This window comes from Artibeus jamaicensis, unplaced genomic scaffold (genome assembly GCF_021234435.1).
Source record: "Artibeus jamaicensis isolate MK-2021 breed Jamaican fruit bat unplaced genomic scaffold, CSHL_Jam_final contig_729, whole genome shotgun sequence".
In the NCBI taxonomy this organism is placed as follows: domain Eukaryota; kingdom Metazoa; phylum Chordata; class Mammalia; order Chiroptera; family Phyllostomidae; genus Artibeus; species Artibeus jamaicensis.
In genome coordinates this window covers 3,154,994-3,173,244 of record NW_026521939.1, presented here as the reverse complement: position 1 = coordinate 3,173,244, position 18,251 = coordinate 3,154,994, and the positions used below count along the sequence as shown (strand labels likewise).

At 51.5% G+C, this 18,251-nt stretch overlaps 1 protein-coding gene across 4 annotated transcripts in view; it reads right to left on the bottom strand.

The window, feature by feature from the left end:
* Window positions 1–601: 601 nt before the first annotated feature.
* MYH11 (myosin heavy chain 11) overlaps window positions 602–18,251 on the bottom strand; it is a 108,252-nt gene continuing 90,602 nt past the window's right edge. For 2 of the 4 annotated variants that reach the window (XM_053672163.1, XM_053672164.1), the window contains 15 exons: window positions 16,724–16,930; window positions 15,152–15,256; window positions 14,910–15,062; window positions 14,427–14,675; window positions 12,669–12,881; window positions 12,124–12,336; window positions 11,728–11,889; window positions 11,180–11,308; window positions 10,767–10,855; window positions 10,235–10,358; window positions 9,677–9,885; window positions 8,668–8,776; window positions 8,364–8,536; window positions 4,229–4,267; window positions 1,226–1,310 (listed from right to left, as the gene is read on the bottom strand). In XM_053672163.1, coding sequence (XP_053528138.1) covers window positions 4,237–4,267; window positions 8,364–8,536; window positions 8,668–8,776; window positions 9,677–9,885; window positions 10,235–10,358; window positions 10,767–10,855; window positions 11,180–11,308; window positions 11,728–11,889; window positions 12,124–12,336; window positions 12,669–12,881; window positions 14,427–14,675; window positions 14,910–15,062; window positions 15,152–15,256; window positions 16,724–16,930 — 2,166 coding nt within the window. In that variant the 3' untranslated portion in view covers window positions 1,226–1,310; window positions 4,229–4,236. Of the gene's footprint in view, window positions 1,311–4,228; window positions 4,268–8,363; window positions 8,537–8,667; window positions 8,777–9,676; window positions 9,886–10,234; window positions 10,359–10,766; window positions 10,856–11,179; window positions 11,309–11,727; window positions 11,890–12,123; window positions 12,337–12,668; window positions 12,882–14,426; window positions 14,676–14,909; window positions 15,063–15,151; window positions 15,257–16,723; window positions 16,931–18,251 lie in introns of all 4 variants that reach the window. The other 2 variants (XM_053672161.1, XM_053672162.1) reach the window with 1 other exon arrangement.

Here is an 18,251-nt window from a genome sequence, read left to right as displayed (position 1 = left end):
AACTGGCCTGCAGGGAACTGGTCTGCAACCCAGGTATGTGCCCTGACTGGGAATCGAACCGCGATTGTCTGGTTCGCAGGCCCGTGCTCAATCCACTGAGCTACACCAGCCAGGGCTACATACTGCTTTTTAAAAAATTATGTATTTTTAGAGAGGGTAAGGAGGGAGAAAGAGAGAGAGAAACATCAATGTGTGGTTGCCTCTCGTGTGGCCCCCACTGGGGACCTGTCCCGCAACCAAGGCATGTGCCCTGACTGGGAATTGAACATGCGACCCTTTGGTTCACAGCCCAATGCTCAATCTGCTGAGCTAAGCCAGCCAGGGCTACATACTGGTTTTGATGGATAAAGGTGTTCTTCCTGGTCGTGTTCCTCCTCCCTGAGCCTCAGGCTGCCCACCTCTTGGTTGGAGAAGCCCCTCACACAGACTCACTTAGCATCTCTGTTCTTTTTGCCCTGTGGGAGCTTGGACAGTTTATTTCACCTTCCTAGGCCTCAGTTTCTCCTTTTATGAAATAAAACCTCGACTTCATAGGGTTGCTGTGAGGATTAAAGGAGAACATTCTTTCATTCTGTAGAAAACAAAAGAAAAACTGACTACATTCTAGTGATTATAACCTTTTATTTATTGTGAGGGTGTCCTTAAATACAGTCTGGGTGTGTATAAAACAGTGTAACATTCCTGCTCTGATCCATTTGAGCAGTGTCTTTTTCTTCATTCAGGTGGCTATGGAAGGCACTTGGTCTCGGTGAACTGTGTGCATCTGAGGTGCGGTAACCAGGATGGGGAAAGAATTCTCAAAGAGGTCCTACTCAGAGGTTAGGGAATGGCTTGGGGTGGGGTGCAGGCAGTGGCACCCATTTTGGTGACTTTCTCCCCATTTATGTAAACTAAGTTGCCAGTGATTAAGTTACCATGGATGTATTTTTCTAAAAACTCCAAACCTCTGCACAATTCGCTGACAGGGAGCAGGGCGGGGAGGGTGTGTCTGTGTTTCCCGTTGGCTTCTCTCGTTTGGTACACGATTCAAAACCTAGATCCATACCCTGAACACAGGGCAGTGTTTTTTTATGTTCATCGTGAGGGGTGTCTGTGATGTTTGGAATTTGAAAATGGCTTTAGACGGTGCTAAGCAGAGTCCACTGGGGGTCGTCTTGTTTTGTTTTCAGCACGTTGTCTATTCGCTGGCTTTGGTTCCGTTGAAGTCCGCATCACGAGCATCCATTTCCTCCTCCGAACCGTCTGCATTTTCAATAACCCTACGTCCTCCAGACCTTCTAGAGGGAACAAAAGAGGTCTCGTTTCCTCGCCTGTGGGTTTGAAGAAAACACACATTTCTTTAGAACGGAAATCTTTCTTGAGATTGTAAAAGGTTTTTTTAGATGGAGCAAAAATCAAACTCAAGTTTTGAGGCACAAATACTGAGGTCAAGGTCAACAATCTTGACCAGTTTCAAGGCATGGTTACATTTGATCAGCTGGAGGAGGTGGGGGCAGGTGGGTAGGTTCTTCAAAGCAGGACTGTTGGCTTTGGAAAAAATGCCTCGCCTAGTCATTTGACAACCCACAGGATTCTGGTCTGCTATGGTGACCGTGTCCTGATGGGTTTATTCACACACCGTAGCGTAGGTATGAAGGAGAAATGTCCTGTTCTCATTCTACACCTTGCCTTCAGAGGTGGGAAAAAAAAAGGGAAGGGTTTTAGGTTTTCAATTGGAAGAAGATGAAAATGGACATTAAGGTCAGCCCCAAGAGGGAAAGAGGTCACCGCGCAGATGCTGGAAGGCTGCTTGCTCTCTGGTTAAAGGCAGCACAGCATCGCCAACTCTTGTGGGGTAGAATTCTTGCACTGAGTTACTCCAGGGTGGGGATCTCGTCTGTGTTTTACTCACCATGGCAGCCACCATTCTGGGCTTATAATAGGTGCTCCATGACTTTGTTAGAAAAATAAGTTGACTGTGTTAATCCAAAGTGTATTTTAGCTCCAGTTGGTAGGACACCTTTCTGTCCTCACCATTCCTATCTCCTGTGTCTTGCCTGAGGCCCCGAGTTACCCTCAGGTGACCCTGGCCATCTGAAGTGAGGCTTTGCATAGGAGGTGGGGCAGGCAGGAGGAGGAAAAATTTCTCTACCTGCGTTGAACCTTCACGGTTGGGAGAAATGTTTGCCTCCTTTTCAGTGACCCCAGCATATAATTGTGTTGGGCGATGGCCACCTGGCCTTGTTTTGACCTGATTCAGAGATCAGGTCTTAAATCATTTTAGGGTGTCTAAGAAGAAAGCGGACTTGTAAGAAAAACAGCCCGCTTGACCACACAGAGGCTGGACAGAAAAGCCACGAAGGTGAGCCCATCCCAGTTATTGATGTTGTAGTCAGGCACATCCTGCACAGGTAAGATTGGAGGCCTAAGCAAGGCTCAGAGAATCCTGATCTGCTGGGAAGGGGCATCCCAACAGGTTGGGGTCCGAGGGTGGGAGAAACCCGGGCTGGGAAAACCCACCGGTTGGTATTCCCGAGGTGCAGAGGTCAGGAGTAAATACTTGAAGGGGTAGCCGCTCCCAGCTAGACTCAGGCCAGCCTCATTCACGTCAGGGGAACTTCTGGGCCTCCTGCTCCATCACAACTAAATCTCCATCACTCTCTCTCTAGCAGTGACCTCAAAAGACTTCTAAGAATTTGGGTGACAGCAGGGTCTCTGAGCCCTGGGGGAGGAGCAGCAGCCCAGGCAGCTCTCTCTCCTACTTGTACCTCAGTTAGTGGGGTGGCCCAGGGCCAGCGAACAGTGCCTCCCTGTGCTTACAGGCGCTGGGCACTATGCCTCCTGAAAGGGTCTGAAATTGTTGGCTAGAAGAATTTAATTTATGAATGGGTTCTCTTGATCTAAGGACGAAACTGCCCTGAGTCCCTCACTGTGTAAGTCCCCTGCTTTGGGCTTCAGTCCCATGAGCCTGTTTGTTCTGATTCAGGTGTCTTTCTTGAAGGAAATGGTTTCAAATCCTAGGCAAAGGTTGACACTGGCTATGTCTGTCACAGGAAGTAAGGGACCCCTCTAAAGATTTTCTTAAAGGGTCTGGTCCTGGAGAATTTGGATTCTGTTTGTGGACTCAGAGAACTTGTTCAGAGCGCTGTTGGCACACCGGGAACCAGCACTGGGGTAGAAGCACCTGCTGCTCCAGCCAGCCCTAGAATTCAGCTAATGCTGTGATCTCAGTGAGCCATTGGGAGCATCTGGAAAGCTGTGTGTCTTAAAGGCTAAAAGCTCCTGCCAAGACCTCATCTGGCTTTAAGTATTTGGGAAGTGACAGCAAAGCTGAGATTCTTTGAAAGAGAAGACAGACACAAGCCAGGGCTTGCTTGGTCTCTCAAGGCAAATGAGAGGAAAACCAGGCCCCAGTTGCCTAACTTTACTTGTGGAAAAGTTAGAACCCCAGAGAAGTCAAGGCCTCTTAACTCTGTATTGTGAAGGGCCCCACGTGCTTCCCAGAGTCTTATGTATCCCTTCTCCGGTCTGAGTACGTGCTTGTGAGACTTCGGGAGAGGGCTCTGCCAGGACTCTGCACAGCTCTGTGTGGTGGCCCGCGTCCACCCTTGAACGCTGAAGATGCAGTGAGGCGCTAGGCCGTGCTGAAGCCTGACACAGCCCCAGCGCTTGAAAGGGATCATGGTGAGATCGTACTTCCTTTGTAGCTAAGTTTGTGAATGCCCAGCGGAGGGGGGAACAGTTTCTGGGCTGTGGTACCATGAACCTGTGCTTTGTCAATTCTGATTCGTGAACTTAGACCCGCCCGACAGAAGCCATTCTCCAGGAACGTGCCCACATTGTGGAGCCGTCGTGCCTGTTCAGTGCAGTGTCTTAGCCGGACGAGGAAGCACAGCACAGCCGAGAGGCCCTGTCAGTGTAAGAGAGGCCCTCTTACACAGGTAAGAACAATCTAAGTGACACAGCCTGTAAACTCTCGTCAACACACAGTGAAAAGGACACATTCGATGCCACATCATGCCAAAGCGGAAGTAGAGGAGGGGAATGGGTCAAGACATGAGGCCTTGTGTTGATCTTCATTGTGATGGAAGACAGTTTTGAACTAAGATGCCTAAGCCTTCAGATTTTGCAGGAATCTCACAGAAATGTGCAAGGGCCAGAAAGGGGGCAGGGAGGGCGCGATGGGCAGAAAGGAAATGGAGACTGAGTGTAACACGTAGGAGCTGCAGTGAAGCTGAAGGCATGATACCTGGTGAGTCACTGCAGAGTTTCCTGGGGGAGGGGGCCTCTGAAACAGAGAGAGGAGAGAGTCCTTGGTGGTTATCATCGGACAGATGGGGTGGCCCATTGAAGTGCCTTTTCAATCATGGAGGCATGTATGTGCCTCAATTAAATAATTATAGGCACTTTTCAGTCAACCTTCCAATGAAGCACCTAAAGCCCAGGCTGTTGCACAGAAGGACAAGCTACTTTTTTTTTAAATCAGAAAGCAAATTTCTGTCCTTTCGAGCTTCTTTTTAGAGCACAAGTGGCTTCCTCCCATTACGCAGATGTGTTCAGGAAGGCAAAGGCATGTGCGTAAGCTAGTTGAAAGATCCACGTGGGAACAGTCTTAGACAAAGAGCGTGCTGCAAGATCTCACTTAGTTATTACTTGGTCTTCATTGCCTTTTCTGTCTATAGCGAGAAGGTAGAGGTGGACGCCTTGGGCAGCCCATGTTGGAGACGTGGCGTGTAATGGGGACACTAGTCAGGCTCTAGGGGGGCCTGTGTCGAGAGGGCCCCCACACCTAGGAGTGCTCTCGTCGAGAGTTATCTGGCTGATACAACTGTGAAACTTGTTTGCAGTTCCTCTGCGAGTTGGCTAGACTTGCCGGCCTCACGAAAAGCTCCATTTGGAGAAAAGCTATGCTTGATTTTAGTTTCTTTGTACATCTAGAAGACTCCGAGAAGGCAGAAGATGTGACTCGTCCTCCACCTGCATTCTGTGTATGTTCATGTTAGGACTGTAAAAGTGGTTTAGTACAGGTGCGTGTGGCCCAAGAAGAGTCAGTTGTCTAGGGGAGAACCGACACAGGGTGTGCGGCGTGTCCAGAGAAAAGGGAGTAGTGACAGACAGCAAAGGGGCGAGACAGCGGGAATGGCTGACGACTTCCCATCACTCAGCCCAGTGCTGAGGAGTGTCACCACCAGCAGAGTGTACTCTGGGGGTCCGTGTGGTGACAGCAGCTCTCGTCCACTGACAGCCCACCTGGGGCGTGCGCCCAAGCCCCTGCTGGACCTGAGAGATTAGGCCCGGTTTCCTTTCATTAGGGACCCATAAGCCCCTCAGCATGCTGGGCTGAGGGCTCCTTCCTGCGTCGCAGTACCCTGAACCAGCTGTTCTCTCCCCCTTCTGAGAGGGGTTTGGGCTTGCTTTCTCCTTATTTCATGCAGTGGTTCTCAAAGTCTGGAGTCTACAGGCCAGGTGATGTCAGAGGGCTCCTGGGCGTGCCATTGGATAACTGAATGCACCACGGTCAGAAAGGTACTCCCTTTTCAACTCTGAAAATATGTCTGATTTTGTCAGAGAAAGTCTATTTGGTGCTCATGTGTTTTGTCACTCACTTTTTAACTGAGAAGTAGGCTGTAGGGTCATCAATTTGTGACCATAATGGCTAGAACTCACTATTGTTTTCACTGTATGTAATCGTATGGGACCTATTGATGCAGGTGATGCTGGTGTAACAATATGAGGGGCAGTAATGTATGATTAGCACAGTTCATTTCGAAGAAAATATCAAGTCAACGATAGTGCAGGTAGTAAGAGGCAAAGGTGACTGGGAATGACTAAGGTTAGAGGAACATCTTTGACTCTAATGGTTGAAGGTTTACTCTGTGCCCCAGACACTAGGGATGAATCAGCAGACAGAACTTCTCTGCTCATGGGCTTGCAGGTGAGAGTGAAGGCAGATCGTGAGTAAGTACAATAAATAGCAGGTTACGTGATGACAGGTGGATAGGAGAGGAGGTCTGTAGGGTGTGGGTCGGCAGTTGTAGAGAGGGTAACAGAGATAGGTGAACATCTGAAGGAAAGGAATAGTGGGGATATCTGGGGAAGAGCATGGCAGCCAGAGGTGCCGCCGAGGCCCTGAAGCAGTGTGTGAAGAGGTCAAGGAGTAGTTTAGGAGGCAGAGGACAGAGATCGTGAAGGACCTAGTGGAACCAACCATTGCAAAGACATCACTTTGGCTCTGAGGGAGGCGGAAGCCACTGGAGGGTTCCGAGCAAAGGCGGGACATGAACCAACTTTAAACAGGATTCCTCTGGCAGCTGTTTTGAGAACAGACTGTAAGGGGCACTGCACGTAAGCAGGGAGGCCGGTGAGGAAGCTGCAGAAGTTATCTAGATAGGAGGAGACAATGGCATGGACCAGGGTGGCAAGAAGAGGTTGGCTTCTTGATGTATGGTGTTTTCAAGGGAGTTGACCAGGTTTTTTGATAGATTGGATGTAGGGTATGAGGGAGGAAGAAATGTATAGAATGCCCATAAGGTTTGTGACCTGGGTTAGTGGCAACTTTATCATTCCATTTGTTGAGCTGGGGAGGACTAGGAGAGGAGCTGGTTTAGGGGGTGAAGAGGTTCAAATTCGAGGCTCAGGTTAGAGCCCGTGAGGTGTGAGTTGCCCATTAGGCACTGAGTAGGCATGCCAGGCAGGTCTGGAGTTCCAGGAAAAAACTAGGGAGTCAGTAGCTGTAGATGGAACTGCAAGGCCACAGGGCTGGCTGAGATCACCGAGGGAGGAGTGAGCAGAGATGGACAGGAGGAGAGAACCAGGACAGTGCTTTGGGGCAGGCCCTCTGTAAGCAGGCCTGGAGCTGGGATACCAGTGGAGGACATGAAAGAAGCCAGGGAATAGGAAGGAAAGCAGGTGAGGCTGGTGTCTGGGAAGTACGGCAAAGAAAGTACATTGAGGAGAGTGACGGACTGTAGTGCACGGTGCTGTGGAGTCAGGTGAGGACCACGTGCTGACCACAGGGTCAGAGTGTGTGGTCAGGATAAGGAGGGGAGTGAGGCTAAGAGCATTGTTCAGCTGATGCAGTGACTCCACGAGAGGGAAAACGTTGCATGAGGGAAAGGTGGGAATTTCTGGAGCAACCTCTTGGAGTAAACAGAAAGGAAGGTCTAACAGGCCTTAGGTGCTGGACAGTTCAGCACCGAAATAGGGGGAAAAGAAGAAATTTGCACAGATGGAGGGAGGTAGGTTGATGGGGCAGTCAGAGCTTGTTTATGTTTCTTGATAGTTTCTCTTTTTCAGTTAAATAGGAAGTAAGGTCATCAGCTGAGGTTGGGTGGAGACAGTAATTTTAGAGGGAAGACAAGGAGCAGGTATCTAAGAGAATGGGAGGCTGAGGTGCGGGCAGCACTGAGGGAGGTCACTCGGCATTAGCCATCGGGAATTCCCCGTGGGAAGTGGCAGTACAGTGTTAGCTTTTCTCACACCACTTTGAGCTGAAGGCTGGAAGTTGGGTTTGATGTGGGTTACGTTTTACCCAAGTGAGTACAGCAAAGCAAGAGGGGCCCCGGGTATTGAGGATGTGTGAAAGGCTGCTGGCAGCCACTGAATGTGGGCTCAATGCTGGTAAGGAGTCGGTAGGGGCTGCTAGAAGATGGAATGGAGGTCCCAGGAGACAGGAAGGTGGCAGCGGGCAGGTGGTGAGATGCTTGAAGGTCAAGGACTTGAGGGGTGTGAGAGAATGTGACAGGAAGCTCAGAGCTAAACCTTCAGGGAACCAGGTGGGCAGTGGGGTGGGAAGGAGCCCTGAGCAGCAGGATGGTCACCTACCCACCTTCAGACCCAGAGGTTACACAGGGGTGTGGGAGAGAGAACAGCCCTCAGTGCAGTGAGGGCAAGGTTCTCAACCTTGTACCCCCAGGGGACATCTGGCAGTGTCTGGAGATATTCTAAGTTGTCACAACTGCTATGAGTGCCACTATAGCTGGTGAGTAGAGGTCAGGGAAGCTGCTCAACATCCTGCCATATATATATCCCATATATATGTGATAAAAACAATAATCCAGCCGCAAACATCAAGAGGGCCAAGGAAGCCTGAGCTAGAGAAAGATGGTGGGTGAAGAAAAAGGCCAGAAGAGAAGGTTCAGGGAAACTGCCTCTCTTCCTCCCTCCTCCTCACCAGCAGGATGGGCAAAGGTCATTAAAGAACACAAAAAGGTCCCTAGAGGCAGGGCCCTCATGAATGGTGAGGAACAGGAAGGGCCTTGGAAGGAAGCGAGGGCTTTGGGGAAAGGGAGCCTTTTTCGTCTATACACAGTCAGTGGGCATCTCAGGCCAACGTGAGCACCCGGCCTGTGAGTACAGCCCCTCCCGGGACAGGGCCGCCTCACCTGAGCTTGCTCTTGAGCGCGTTCACCTCCCGGCCCATGGCCTCATTGCTCTCCGTGGCCTCGTCCAGCTCGCGCTGCAGCTTCCTGCGGTTGGCGTTGATGCGCTGGGACTCCTCCTCCGCCTCCTCCAGCTGCCTCTTGAGTTGTTTGACCTTTGCATTTCCTTTCTCTGCCTGTCAAGGAGAGGCCCGAGGGTCAGGGGGCCCCTGGGAGGTCTGGGGGGTGCTTGTGGGAGGCATCCCGGGAGAGGCCTGAGGATCGGGTGGCTCCGTGGTGGCGGGAGAGGCCCAAGGCGGCAGCGTACCTGCTCCTTGTACTGCTCAGCCACCTTGCGCTCGTCCTCCACTTGCAGTAGGACCTCCTTCAGCTTCTTGTCCTTCTGCTTCAGGGACTTGGCAACTGCCTGTTTCTCTCTGCGCAAGGAGGGAGGAGGATGGCTCTGCAGTCCATAGGTAAACCAGACCAGCATCTTGCCCACTTGGGCACTTTCCCTGAGCTCCCAGTCAGGGCTTATCCCACAAATCCATCAAGTAGACTAGGATTTGTCCATAAAAAGCAGTGAGGCACTGACACCTGCTGTAACATGGGTGAACTTGAGATCATGTTCTCAGTGAGAGAAGCCGGTCATAAAGGCCTCATGTGCTTCTGTGTACATGAACTGTCCAGAAGAGACAAGGGCACAGAATGTAGGTCAGTGGGTGCTTAGGGCTGGGGCCAGGAATAGAGGGTGATGGCCGAGAGGCACCGGGTTTCTTACTGAGGGGATGAGTATGTTCTGTGGTTGACTATGAGGGTGAACATATTTAGGAACACACTGAAAGCCATGCGGCTGTACACACTGAATGGGAGGATTGTATGAGTTAGTTGTCAGTGAAGCCACTACCAGACAGAAAAGGAGAATGGGTCGGGATCCTTACAACCTGATGGTCACCGTGTGCTGTGAACTTGCAGCTCAGGGACCCATCACTAAACTGAGAAACCTTCCCCTGTCTGCGTGCTAAGTGGGTTGTTGATTTGGACTTTTTGTGTATTGTTAACATGACGACCTGCAAATTTAGGTTAAGAAAAGCCACCTGTGCTCCAGGGAATGCTACTTACTAGGAGCAGCTGACATTCCCGGGGCTGCCTCTGGGCCAGAAACAGGCAGAGCCCTTTCGTGTGTCCTCACTCTGTTCTCCGAAGACAGCCGCAGTGCGGGTACCACTGCGGTTATCTCATAACCTCAACCAGTGTCTGGAGAGGCTAACTGACCCCGACATCTCCCAGCACCCGTGGGTAAGCAGGCCTTCACTGGAGCACCAGTCCCACCATACCTTGCCTCCTGGTCGACCTGCTCCTCCAGCTGTGCGATTTTGGCCTCCAGTGCCGCAATGGTGGACTTGAACTTGGACTTGACTGCCCCCTCCATCTCCTGCAGCTTGCTCCGGAGCTCCTTGTTCTGCCGCTCCAGCTGCTGCCGTGCACTCTCGTTCTTCTGGGCAGCGCTGCGCTCCGTAGCCAGCTCATTGTTGAGCTGCTCGGCCTGGGGAGCAGGGTGGAGGGCACAGAATCCTGGGGTGTGCCCTGAACTGACTAACTTCTCCCGCTGTCTTCAGCCTTTGTCAGGCACTGCACCCAGGAGCCCCCCTCCTTCTCTTCCATCCACCATCTCTTTCCTGCTCATCCTTTAACCCTTAGCTCATCCAGGCAGTTTCCCAGTGCTACTCAGGGTCCATGCTCTCCTGAGCCTGGCACACAGAGCCTGCAATGCCTGCCCTGGGCCAGTGGGGGGCGTTTTAAACTACAGCCTGTTACCGGGTGGATCTGAGGCATGTGCTGTTCTGGTGCCCAGGCCCACCACCCCAGCAGCCCTGCCCTGCTCCAGCCCCCACCTGCTGTGTGGCCTTCCGGACACGGTCACTCATGGCCTCCATGTTGCCTTGCTCTTCCTCCAGCTCCTCCTCCAGCTGTGCGATCCGGGCCTCCAGGCGGCGCTTCTCGTCCTGGAGCGTGTTCCTAAGGGAATACAGCTGTGTCAGAGGCCTCCAGCCTTCCCCAGGCTTAGAAAACTCCCTCTCCTTGGAGGAGCAATGCCTCGGGGTTGACTTCATTTATAGCTGAGGAAACTGAGGCTCAGAGAGGCTTAGAGACTTGTCCAAAGTCACTCAGCCAGAAGTGGGGAACCAGGACTCATAGCCAGTTGGAGTCAGCAAAGCCAGGCGTGGGGTGAAGACCAGCTCCCTCCTCCCTGGCGTCCCCAGATGGCCCCTGATCCCACCATGTGAAAACCCTGAGACCCCTGTTAAAGCTCAGTTGAACATTGTCATTTTCAGCATTAAAATGAGGGGCCAGGAGGCTCTCCTGTCAGTTGCCTGTCCCTCGTCTGAGTCTCGGATGCCCCTCTGTCCCCATGCTGTTCCATACCTTCCCGACACGCTGCTGGCCAGCTCCTCGGCCAGTTCCTCCTTCTCCAGGTCTGCCTGTTTTCGAGCCCTCTCAGCTGCCGCTAGATCCTGGATGGTGGGGGCAGGGAGGAATGAAACCTGTTGTCTGCCAGAGAAGGGCTGACCCTCACCCCGGAGTCCGCCCTGCTCCTCACCACCCCCCACCCCCAGTCTCTGTGGCTACCCCTGGAAATGGCTACTCTGCCTCTGAGCTCAGGAGGCCCTGCAGACGTGTCAACGGAGAAAGCCCTGTGTTGTTCCAGGCCCTAACTAAGGTGTCCATCCACGTGGAAGGTCGGGTGAGGGAGGGAAAGCTGTGGATGTACACCCTGAATGCCAGGGGTTGCTGCCACCATGTCCCCATCTGAAGTGCTCAGAGTGAGAAGGCCTTACCTCTTGCAGCTGCATGAGGTCTGCTTCTAAGCTCTTGGCTTTCTTTTCATTCTCCTTGGCTGTGGCAAAGATTTCGTCTCTAGAGGCACGGGCGTCTTCTAGCTCTCTCTGGAAGTCCTTCATCTGAGCCTGCATGAGTCAACAGGAAGGACAAGCTGTCCTTACCCACGTTCTGCTGCCCAAATTATATTTCCACGCTAACCCCTAGAATTTTCCGAGATTAACCACAGAGAGTCCCTGTTGCACGGGAACTGCCTTCAGCCCCAGGTGGCCAGGTGGTCATAAGGGGGTGCCATTCTGGAGGGGCCCAACAGGCCTAAGAAACAATGATGTGAACTGAGGGCCTTGGACAAGTGCCTGATGATAGTGTCTGACCCGCAGGCAGGAAACAGCCACCTGAAGCGAAGGTGGTAGAAGACACCAGCTGAACAGGCACCAGTGGCAGGGAGAGAGGCCCGAGTCCTCCTGCTACTGCTGACTTGACTTTCCCGGCCTGTGGGGAGTGTCCCCTCCCTACACCAGCGCCCTGCACTCAGACCACCACCCACCTGCAGTTTGCGCAGCTGCTTGATGGCTTCCTCCCTCCCTTTGATGGCTGAGTCGGCCTGCAGCTCCAGGTCTTTCAGGTCCCCTTCCAGCTTCTTCTTGGCTGCAGTGGCCAGGGCACGTTGCTTTCGCTCATCTTCCAGTTCTGTCTCGTACTCGTGGAGCTGAGCGAGGAAGAGAGATTGTGCACTGCTGGGCTGGGCCGCCTTTGGGAGGTCCTCTCCCTACCCACCCAGCATTCACTGTGCACAGCCACCTGCAAGGTGGGTTTTTCCTTATCTTCAGGTCGCAGGGGAGAAAAGAGTCCCCCTAAGGCCAGGAAGTGGTGATGGAAGGAAGGAAACAGGCCCCCTCAGTTCCCCGATCCCCAATCGCTCACTTCCCCTGACTTGGATTACCTGCCTCTGTAGCTGCCTCCTCTTCTCTTCATTCTGCTCATCCCGGGCCTGGAGATCGCGCTCAAACTGGCCCTTGAGGGCCTGCATGTTGACCTCCAGCCGCAGCTTGGCATCTTCCGTCGCCTGCAGCTCATCCTCCAGCTCTTCCAGCTGGGTCTTCATCTCCTCCATCTGGGTTTCTAGGGCCCGCTTGGACTTCTCCAGCTCGTGGACCTTTTACAGGAGGACTGACTTCATGAAAATGCCCAGCAACCACAGTGACCGGCAACTCGTTTGGGTCAGGGAGGTGGGTTTTGCCCCCACAGGATGCACGACTAGGAGTGATGACCAGGGCCTTCCTCTCAGACCCTTGGACTCTGACCCCAGCCTCCACTACTGTTCCCAGCCAGGCCCCATCTTTGCCCCAGCCCAGGGGACTGCCTGCCATCCCCATCGACCACTTCACATGACACATGCACAGAGCCAAGCCCCACGTGGACTGATAAACAGCAGAATGGGTGGGTCGGTGAAATGCAGACAAGCGAGGCTGTTAAAGAGCAACTTACATTCTTGCCTACGTCATCCTTGGAGCTAACCAGGTCCTCCATCTCAGCTTTGAGCATTTTGTTGGTCCTCTCAAGTTCCTCTTTGGCTTCCAAGGCCTCTTCAAGGGCCCGCGCCAGGGACAAGGCCTTGGTTTCCTTTTCCCTGGCTTCCGCCTCGGCTCTATCCCTTTCATCCGCATATTTGGAAGAGATGTTTTTCTCCTCGGCCAGCAACTACAACACAACAGAAGAGGTGACTGACCTCTAGGCATGCCTGAGGTTCAGCTGCATAGCACTGCAAAGCTTTGAGTCCTGCCATATTTTTCCAGATGCAAGTGTAGTTTAGAAGTCTGTGGAAATCATTTATAATGAGCTCGCTTTCTCACTTGTAGGTCACCTAGTGGAGAGCCAGCATCTGTTGAGTCTGGTGTTTTGAAAGTACTAAGGCTGCCCACATTGGTTAGAACATAACTGCTACTGAGGTCAAAGTGACATTGAATCCTGCCGCAGGCCAATTATTCCGTTCTTGTTTCATGGCCACAAGTAGCTAGCTCTCAAAAGTGCCCTGTGAGCAATAGCAGGGGAGTGTTGAGGGTGTCAGTGGATCTGACATCCCTTTGCTTGGAGAAGCCGTTCAAAGAATACTCCAAACTGATGTTCACCTCACCTTCTGAGAGCAGCATGTTACATACACAACATACAAAAACCAGACTTCCACCTTTCAGGAAAGACAGGTAAGTAACAGGGGATCCCCAACAGCACAGTCAACATACAAACCTACACTATGTGACGAGTCTATGATCAAAGGGACTTCAGGCCCTTGCAGTGAGGACCAGCTGACGGCACAGAGAAGGAATGGCTGGTCTGGTGGAAAAGGGGAGTCAGCCTGCCGGTCAGAAGCCCTGTACTCTGAGTCCAGCTGGGGGCTCAGAACACCCACACTTCCCAGGACAGTCTTCCAATTGATTTTTAGGATAACCCTGAGTCACTTGCAAACCAAATCATATTTACTAAGTAACATATATTAAAAGTTGGTATTTAGGGATTTGGGTCATACAGGTATAAATACACTTACCAGAACTCAGTGAGTGTATTTTATTGTATGTAAGTCTTACCTCAAAAGAAGCAAAATTATGTTATAAAGAAAACCTACTCTATGATGCTGAGGTATCGAGGGGGAAGTGTATATAGGTGTCTATAATTTGCTTTGAAATGCATCCAAAAAATAAGATATGAATGACAGGTTCATATCTTATCCAGAGACATCATCCAGAATTCATCCAGAGAAATAAATATGTGATAAAGTGAGTAGGGTAGGCGGTTAAGTAGCGAATCCAGGTGGGGGGGACACAGGTGTTCACTGTACAGTGTTTTCAACTTCGCCGTGTGCTTGCAATTCTTTGTAATGAAATGTTAGGGAACAGTGGTATTTAATGGGTAGAAACTTTAAATTACTTGGAATACTTAATAGGTACTCAATAATCACTTGCTGAGCGAATAAAATAAATAAATAAACCTCATTTCTCATTGGGGCTAGAAACTGAGGCATGTGACTGGGCATGCAGATGGCCCTTGTGGTGGTGGCACCTGGAAATGTCACAGACTTCAAGACTGCCACTCACCTCACTCAGACCAGCAGGACTGGAGTCCTGCTGTCTCACCATCACCAAAGCACACTAGCCCCGAAGGGTCACCAACACAGCAGCCACACCGGACGCCTCACAGACCCGACTCTCCCAGCTAGCATCGGTGAGCAGGGCAGGGCCCTGCAGCCCCTACCTGGTCAAACTTCTTCTGCTTCTTTTCCAGGTTGGACACCAGTTGCCGCTGGTTGTCCAAATCGACAACCAGGTCGTCCAGCTCCTGCTGAAGCCTGTTCTTGGTCTTTTCCAGTTTGTCATAAGCAGCTGCCTTCTCTTCATACTGCTGGGTGAGGCCTTCAATTTCCTTCTGGAACCTCTTCTTGCCCTCTTCCAGGGACTCCACGGTGCTGGCAAAGTCCTGCAGCTTCTTCTTTGAATCAGAGAGCTGAGATGGCAGGGTCAGAGGTGGGGTGAGAGGAGGGCAGTGAGTGATTCCCATCCCTGTTACCGACCCCAGACCCTGAGAAGCAAAGACCACCTTCTGCTCACTGAAGAAATTCAACAGCAGGGGGAGCCAGTGAGCCAAACAAAATGGCACCAATCTGCTATAGCACAAAGCAGATACCCTGATCTACCCTGAGGCCTTGGGCCCAGAAAAGCAAGGACACACAGCCAGCACCTGGATGTTCAGAGTTGAGATGTGGCGCTCAAGGTTCTGCTTGGCCTCTATCTCCTCATCCAGCTGGTCCTGCAGGCTGTTCCTCTCCTCCTCCAGCTGGCGCAGTTTGGTGGACACGTTGAGCTTCTGCCGGGTTTCTTCTTGAAGCAGCTCCTACAGAAAGGACACACGGAAGTCCCAGGGCCCCGCCCCCGGGAAGGTTGTACTCCAGGTCCCTCCAGATGATGTGACTGGATACTCACTTGTGTGTCCTGGAGCTGGGAGCCCAGGGAGGCCACATCCTTGGCCAGTTTGATCGCCTTCCCTTCCGCCTCATTGAGCATTCCTGTGACACTTTCTACTTCATTCTGAGGGCCAAGAGAGTGTGGTCAGTTGGAATCTCTAGAACAGGATCCTCTTTCAGTAAGAGGAGCACTTTTTACTCACGTGATGCCACCAACTTGCGGCGTCCATTGGTTGAGAAATGCCCATGATCCATGGGGCCTGATCATGGTGGCCCCCAAAGGCAGGGCATTGCCTACGTGATGGGAACCCTAGTTTTAAGAACGTGGTAAAGCCCCAGACTTTATTGACTGGGTACTGGTTCTATGAAATTGTCCTGGATCCGTGCCAAGGTTGGCAGACATGGAGCAGCAGGTCTAACACTCCAGATGCTGCAAGATGCTCTGGACTCGCCCCCTCCCTAGAGCTGGAAAAGGGGCAGCGGATGGCACCTTTGCTTCCAAGGGGCCCTGTCCCCACCGCCTCTCTCCTTCACACCTACTCTTTGCCCTTTCGCTGACCCTTATGGCCAAAGGAAAGGAGTAGACACTAGAGGTAAAAAGTTCTCTACTGCTTTCCCTGCTTTTACCCCCGCCCTCGGTATCTCTGAGCAGGTCCTTTTGGAGCTCATCAGCCTACCATCTGTCCTCTTCACATGGACAATGAGGACATAGATACCTCGACTCCACTCCTCCAGGACATTGCTTGTATTAGGATAGCAAACCCCCTGGTCTCAACTACATGTGGAGGAAATCATATTTAATGCTTCCCCTGCTCCCTCATCCCTGGCTATTAGCATGTTAAATATTGATTAAAAGTTGGGCCACATCCCAGGAAGGGAAAAGAGGGCCAAATGTCTATTCAAAGCTAAATAAGACCAAAGATAAACAGACCGTGTCATCCCCAGGCTCAAAACCCATCAACGGCTTCCCACCCCAGAGTACAGACCAACACACCTATCGTAGGGCCTCCCAGGCGCTGTGTCATCTGGCCACAGCCTGCCCGTCCAGGCCCACTCTGTACCACATTTCCTCTTCCAGCTAGTCCCCTTAGATCACGTGCTGGCCTGTGTGATCTAATTTCCCACTTACCACGGGGCCTTTGCCCGTGCTGTTCCGTCAGGCCGTGCATCCTTAGGGAAGCCTTTCCGACTCTTCCCGTAGGCCAGGCCCCCTTGTTATGTGTACTTACTACATTAAGTGCCACCCCTTTCCAGCATCTTTTCACACTCACTTTTGTGATTATTAATGCCTGCCCCTCCACTAGGCTAGTGTTCTCCTGGGGCAGGAACAGTGTCTGTCTGCTTTCCTACTGTTGTGTCAATATCTCAGAATTGAACACAGTGCCTGGCCTAGAGCAGGTGCTCAGTAAATACTTGTTGAATGAATGGATGAAGGTTCTTAATGATTAAATTAGATAGGGTGACCATCTCATCTTGGGAATGTAACTAGAGGAAACCGACTTGCTTCGCAGCAAGAGAGGCTTCAGTTAGCCAGAAGCACTGCATCCCTTGCGGAGCAGGTAATGCAGATGTCCCTGCGCTGCCACCTCACCTGCAGCTTGTGGACCTTGTCGTTGAGCTCGGCGCGGGCCCGCTCCCCGTCGCTGCACTTGGACTGCAGTTCCTGCAGTTGCACCTCCAGCTTCTTCTTCTTGTGCTCCACCTCCTGCTTGGCCTGGTTCAGGACCCGCAGCTCACCCGCCAGGTCTGCGTTCTCCTTCTCCAGCGTCTGCTTGTTCTTGTCCAGGTTGGCCTTGGCCTGGCCCGAGGAGCAGAGGGGAGGGAAGGTGTTACAGCCGTGGCTGGGAGAATGTTGTAAGATGGGAACCTTTGTAATTGAGGAATCTGCCTCTGTCCTTTCCCCTCCCCCAGGTAGGTCCAGGGACCTGTGCAAGTCTTCAGGGGAGGGACGCGGCAGGCTTGGGAACACAGAATCACAGGGAGACTTTGGATTCTGTTTTCCTAAAGGGCATCTGACAGACCGGCATTGCACGTGGGCTACAGCCAGCTTGCTGTCATGTCCTGTGGGACCCTTCATTTGTTGCCAACATTTTAATAAAGAAATGTCATAAAACTGTGGACTCCCAGCTTCTCTATTAAATAATCTAATGTCCTATATCGTCACCGGTGGTGATTATCCAGATGCATACATTTGTCAAAATTCATCGAGCTATACACTTGAAATTGGTGAATTTTATTGCATATATCTCACTAATTCTGATTTTCAAAAAAGCAAACTGAATATCTGGAAGCAGGAGTCTTGCCTTCCTCCAAAGCAGTTATCTACTGGTTCTAAGTAGTAGCTGGTCCTATAGATGGGGCAGTCACACTCCACTTGGCCCTAGTCCCCACCACTCCCTATTATCTATCACATTTATCATCAAATGCACACTGCTTTTTCGATGATAGTCGAGAAAATCATTTTACCTAACCAGCACCTGTAGGCATGTCAATTTCCCTAAGAAAAAAATAGTGTTTGGGGCAAAAACTGGAGAATGGAGGGGGCTTTTTCCTGGGCAGGAGGGCAGAGTGGGGAAAGAAGCAAGAGAAAAGAGTGTCAGTTATAGGGAATCATTCCATGTGGTGTGGCGAATGCAGCCCAGCCCTATTGGAAAACTGATGGGGAACGAGGTTGGCACACAGGCAGCTTTCGGCTTTCCCATGGGAAATCAGGCCTGCATTGTACCTAGGCTGCTATGAGGCTTGCTTTTTGCTAAAATTCCCTCACCCTGAATCGAGGCAACAAATGTTTACTGCATGTCTTTAAAGTAACTTGCTAAAATCTATGCTAAACCTCCCAAGGATGAGTGTTCAAACGCATTTGCCTTTGCATTTGCAAATGTCCTTTGTAGTAATTAGCAACTTCCTCTCCTTTGTTATCTGTAAAAGGTAACCACCTAAAGTGAACCTGTGCATAGTAAATGAGGACCATCCTTGATGTAATGTGCCCAGAAAAGCAATAAAAGCCCGTCCAGGCAGAGGTTGGGACTGTCTCACTCAGAGTGGCCATGCTGTCCCTTTTTCTCCACAGGACTGTGTAGTCTGTGAATTTTGTTCATCGCATCCACAACACACGGACC